Here is a 5,322-nt window from a genome sequence, read left to right as displayed (position 1 = left end):
AAGGTCACTAATGACTGTTGCTAATTGAAACAGCTTAGTACCACAGTCACATTTATATCATATTAATACAATCAGTGATAGCTGAATACTTGAAATGCTACACATAAAGTGAGCCTATATGTGATAATGATAAATGCTAAAACAGTGAACATATCTATTTAAAGGTCACATTTAAACATTCGCCGCCCATAAACTACTGGTCATACCAGACCAAGTAAGCCTGTTGCAGAAAACCCCTGAATGTATTGAATTAATGGTGTCTTTTATTGCTAAATAATTTACTAATTTGTAAGGGATAGAATGTTTTATTTCTTCATTCAAAAGCCTTATAGTCTGGCATGAAAATAGTTTGGAATCTTGGCCACTCATGTGGGTCGGTTTCTTATGCTCCTGTATTGTTCTTATTTATTTAGCAGTCTTCTGTTGTTTTTAGACCTTACCAATCAAATTGTAAATACTCTTCAAAAAACATTGAGAAAAGAATCATCGGCATTAGTGACTTACGATTGTAAAACCAGCAATACATTCCAATGCAGAGGAACTGTTTTTAATGTATAGCTAGTATTTCTAAGGTTTCTCTGGAAACGGCCACAGTGAGATGATGATTGATATGCATTTATCCAACATTCCAGATGTTGTACATAATTACCTGTTGTAGATCTGGAATAACTATAGTGTACAATATAATATGGTAATCCATTTTTTCTCTCTGTGAAAAGAAGAGTTTTAGCTGCACGGTCGTCTTCATGAGAACTCTGATAAACTTGATTTCCCGCAAAATCGCAGAGAGCGAGAGCGGTTTGTGTGTCATCTCCGGATGTCAGCAGCCAATCACAGCGCTGGATTCTCCGAGTCCGTCTCCTATTGGCTCACAACTGACTACTGCTCTGTTGTTCAGTACAAATTGAAGGAGTCCTCACCGACAATAAATTACAGATAGATAATCAATAATTACATCCAAAATACTCTTAGCAGCTCCGATATCGAACGATATTTGTGACTGTGTTCTGTGAGCCTCAGGCAGACGGAGGTTTGTTTTCTAGTAAACAATGCTAGCATTGCTAGCTAACTAGCCAGCGTCTCGTCGCCTCCTCCTCATCTCCATGGGTCTCTCCCGTTGAGTCTGCCAGGCTTGAGCTGGAGGCAGCGAGGCTAACTAATTAATGCCATCGGCCAGGGTGGGTTGCCTTTATTTACGCCCAATGTTTACGAAGTGTCGATTGTCGGATTTTTGTTAGTTCGTGGTCTGAATAAACGAATCGCTACTACGCTGAAATACCAAGCGAACTAGCTAAACATGTTAGCATTGTGCTTTTAGCAGAGCTAGCTAGCGCGACTGCTAACGCGAGTGTTTGCCAACTGGCTAACATGTATTGCCACCATTTGTCCTGTGATAATGTGTATGTATGTGTGTTAATATGTGCCGTTGTTTCTCGCACAGAACTCAGGTCATATTATGAGTGGGGCGAGTTGCAAAGCGAACGGGGCCGTGTACCCCGCCTCATCCGCGATGATGAACTCTGTGAAGAAACCGAAGATGGAGCAGATTCAGGCCGACCATGAGCTCTTCCTGCAGGCCTTTGAAAGTGAGATTTTAACACTCTTCACTTTGTTATGCTACTTCTCCCCCCTCCCCCGTTTTTATAACACCAGAAGAACTTTCCCCTGCAGGCAACAGGTGACCCGTTTAACTTTATGGTGACTTATTTTGTTTTCAATGATTGCTAATGGCTGACAGGCCTCCCTAGTTTATCTGGCACTCTGAAGGCAGCTCCTCATATTGTTTGTCTTTAACGAAACGGATGTCATGCTAACTGTATTTCAGTAGCCGTTATCAGACTACAAAACACGTAAATTTCTTATATTTTCAAATCTTTTTAAGTTGGTGGGTGTCAGCCACCACCTGTCAACACCCCTTTTTATTCTGTATGTATAATGCGATGATCTGGATTTATTTGTGACACAGAACAATCGACTGACAGCAGACTGCTGGAGGAGAGCACTTTGTAAACCCGAGACCAGACTGTTTCTTTTTTGTACTTACTCTCATGTGTCAGATTTTATTGGGTTCATTGTAAAGTTATCCTGAAAACATAGTGACGTGATGTAAATATCACAATTACACTTTTTTCTTTTTCTATTTCCAGAACCAACTCAGATATACAGATTCCTCCGCACAAGGAATTTGATTGCAGTAAGTGAACTACTGTACTATATTTTCTTTTCAGTCAATATATTGATTAGCTAGCCCACTGAAAATGAGTGATTTTAATGAATTCCTTTTACTTCCCTTTTCAGCCCATATATTTGCACAGGACGCTCACCTTCATGTCTCACAGAAACGGCCGATCAAATGCCAGAAGGTATTCAGATGATGATGTTCTGAATCAAATATTTGTTTTTCCACCACAGTATTAATGACTTCATTCTGAACCTGTCTGACTTGTAATCCTTCCTCCCAGGAAAACGTTCAAAGTGGATGATATGTTGCAGACAGTCGAGAGGATGAAAGGAGAGCAGGATTCTCTAAGGTAACACGGCTCCGTCTTTCTTTCTTTTTTTTTTATTGGCTGGGTAGTTTTTAGGGACTAAGACATCAGAGAAACCACATTGACATAATTTATGACCATTCGTATTAATCACTTGGTATTACCTGACCTTCACCTGTGCATTTCTCTGTTGGTTCTTCAGTTTGTCATCACATCTACAGTTAACCTTCACTGGGTTCTTCCATAAGGATGGTAAGCAGATTCTACTCAAGTGCTTGTGTGTAGCATATCTGTGCAAAGGGAAATACTTGCAAATGGATCAAAAATGGGCTGAGTAAATAAGTTGTTTTTTTTTTTTGTTTTTTTTTAACTTCTAGTCATACTGTTGTTGTTACCTGGATAAGACCTTATTCTAGTGTTGAGAATCCTGGATATGTTACCCGGAGTACTCTAATAGAAACCTGGATTATTGTGGCAGGACATTAAGGCCCTTATTCAAGTCCCTGATCCTGTTCCTGAGTGGCTGATGTGGTGAGAGGTCAAGGCCCGACTGCACACAGATGATCAGATGACTACGAAAGTCACGTGATGCTTTAGTTTGATGTTATCTGGGATTTTGTTGTGCAACAAAAATGGACACTAGGATTGACACCCTTTGTTTTTGTTTCTTGCCGTACAGAAAAGCCATCTCAGAATTCAGAAAATGAACAAAACTCTGTGTCCTTAGAGGTGCTACTTGTCAAAGTCTGCCATAAAAAACGCAAGGTAAAGTCAAATATTATCGAGACAGTCTGTCGCTTCAGCAGCAAGTAATGAAATCGTGCTTACTAGTGGTTATGTTTTGTCAAATTTAAGATTGGTTATATATATTTTTTCCAGGATGTCAGCTGCCCGATAAAGCAAGTGCCTACAGGTAAAAAGCAGGTGCCTTTGAATCCTGACAGTAACCAAACCAAGCATGGATCCTACCCTTCCTTACTGGTCTCCAGCAACGAGTTTGAGCCCAGCAACAGCCACATGGTCAAGTCCTACTCGCTCCTGTTCAGGGTGTCGCGCACGGGGCGGAGGGAAGCGAATGGTCTGGTCAATGGAGAGGCCAACGAGAACATTGGTAGGACAAGCCCCATCCAAGCCTTTTCTGTTCCGTTTTTGCAGCACAAGTACAGTTTGGGATAATTATTTAACAGTTTGTTATGAGATCAGAATAGGGAGACTATGAGCAAGCTGCTGGTTGCTGGTCTTCGTCTGGGCACAGCATCTGATCAATAATGTGAGATGTAACGGAAACGGTTGCTGGTTCTAAAATGAAATTTCTCACTCTATTTTGTGTATTTTCATTCTCTTTTCTTTTTTTTTATGCAAAGATGTAATCGAGCCTCCGAGTAGAAAGAAGAGAAGTTCGTCCCACAGAGAGGCGGGAGAGACCACGGAGACCTTTGTTGCACAGATGACTGTCTTTGATAAGAACAGGTGAGGTTTCCATTCAAGTTTTAGGATCACTTCCTTGCCGTTCCTTTGACCCGACCTGTAAAAGTCACTGCTCTTGATTTGCTCTCTGCAGGAGGTTGCAGCTGCTGGACGGGGAGTACGAGGTATCGATGCAAGGGATGGAGGACAGCCCCGTCAGCAAGAAGCGAGCTACGTGGGAAACCATTCTGGATGGAAAAGTAAGGGGGGGGGTTTGTTCATGTGTCTGCATGAAGCACCTGAGGATTTTTCCTTCTTCTTTAGGCTCTCTTTCATATCTTCAGGATTCGTTGTCCTCACCGCTGATCATTCCTCTTGTATGACGCTCCCACAGAGACTGCCACCATTTGAGACATTTTCTCAGGGACCCACATTGCAGTTCATGCTGCGTTGGACAGGCGATGCCAGCGGAAAATCCACTGCCCCCGTGGCAAAACCCCTTGCTACGCGCAACTCGGACAGCTCCAGCCCCATGGAGACCCGAACCAGCAACCACCGAGCTGCCCTCATGAGTGAGTATGAAAATGGCACAGGGTAGCTTTGCCTTTTTTAATTAAAGACCAGGCTGAATTAGAAATATGCCGTGATGTGGGTGATTTCTGTCAATGTTCTTGTGTGGAAACAAAAATCCTTATATTACATTTAGTCTTGTTTTACATTTAAGAGCAGGAGGCAGAAGCTCAATGGGTCATATATTGGTGTGGGATGATCTATTTTTATAACTGAATCTGTCAGAAGTCATCCAGTGAGTCATAGCTGTTGAGTCCTTTTTGAGACTTGCACTTGACTCCACGAATGTGCCGGCAACATGGCGGCCACTGTTTTGAACAAGGCCCCCCGAGTCATGTTTCTGTGCAAGTCATGAAGTATGTATGAGCGTCAAGCAAAATGTTTGTACGCTGCATATGAGGATATAGGAATAGCATGAGTCGCTACCTAACGTCCTGTCATCTGAAAGTCTGTTTGGGCAGAATTCTTTAAACCTAATTAATGAAGGAAACGAAAAAAAAAAAAAACTACAGGGTTGCTTACTGTAGGCGTAAGTGAGAAGCGGCTCTCACGATGCTTTGGTGGTCATTAATTGTGCAACAGATAGACATTCAATTCAACTGAAATATGTTTTTTAAATCCATCACTGATGCAGCCCATTTGTAAACACTCAAATACATAAAAACATGAAATCCCTCCTATTTCATTTCAACTGTCGTGGTAGGAGGGAGCCCAATACTTAAGACCTGTCTTGTTTGAATGCCAGAAAGTCATTAAATTAACAGGGTGTTGTAAATGTAGCATGTCTGAATAAGGGCTTTAGCAATAGTGGTGTGTGTGTGTGTGTGTGTGTGTGTGTGTGTGTGTGTGTGTGTGT

The 5,322-nt window shown here is 41.8% G+C and overlaps 1 protein-coding gene across 1 annotated transcript in view; it reads left to right on the top strand.

The window, feature by feature from the left end:
* The first annotated feature begins 876 nt into the window (after window positions 1–876).
* The window catches only part of suz12b (SUZ12 polycomb repressive complex 2 subunit b), an 8,850-nt gene continuing 4,404 nt past the window's right edge, over window positions 877–5,322 (top strand). The window contains exons 1-12 of the mRNA XM_031874602.1: window positions 877–1,178; window positions 1,442–1,586; window positions 2,148–2,194; window positions 2,299–2,363; window positions 2,463–2,531; window positions 2,692–2,741; window positions 3,169–3,254; window positions 3,369–3,600; window positions 3,854–3,959; window positions 4,051–4,156; window positions 4,291–4,490; window positions 4,692–4,701. Coding sequence (XP_031730462.1) covers window positions 1,164–1,178; window positions 1,442–1,586; window positions 2,148–2,194; window positions 2,299–2,363; window positions 2,463–2,531; window positions 2,692–2,741; window positions 3,169–3,254; window positions 3,369–3,600; window positions 3,854–3,959; window positions 4,051–4,156; window positions 4,291–4,490; window positions 4,692–4,701 — 1,131 coding nt within the window. The 5' untranslated portion in view covers window positions 877–1,163. The remainder of the gene's footprint in view (window positions 1,179–1,441; window positions 1,587–2,147; window positions 2,195–2,298; window positions 2,364–2,462; window positions 2,532–2,691; window positions 2,742–3,168; window positions 3,255–3,368; window positions 3,601–3,853; window positions 3,960–4,050; window positions 4,157–4,290; window positions 4,491–4,691; window positions 4,702–5,322) is intronic.

The sequence above is a fragment of the Anarrhichthys ocellatus genome, unplaced genomic scaffold (assembly GCF_004355925.1).
Source record: "Anarrhichthys ocellatus isolate YVR2014 unplaced genomic scaffold, GSC_Weel_1.0 scaffold83, whole genome shotgun sequence".
Taxonomy (NCBI): domain Eukaryota; kingdom Metazoa; phylum Chordata; class Actinopteri; order Perciformes; family Anarhichadidae; genus Anarrhichthys; species Anarrhichthys ocellatus.
This window is presented reverse-complemented; position numbering and strand designations above follow the sequence as displayed.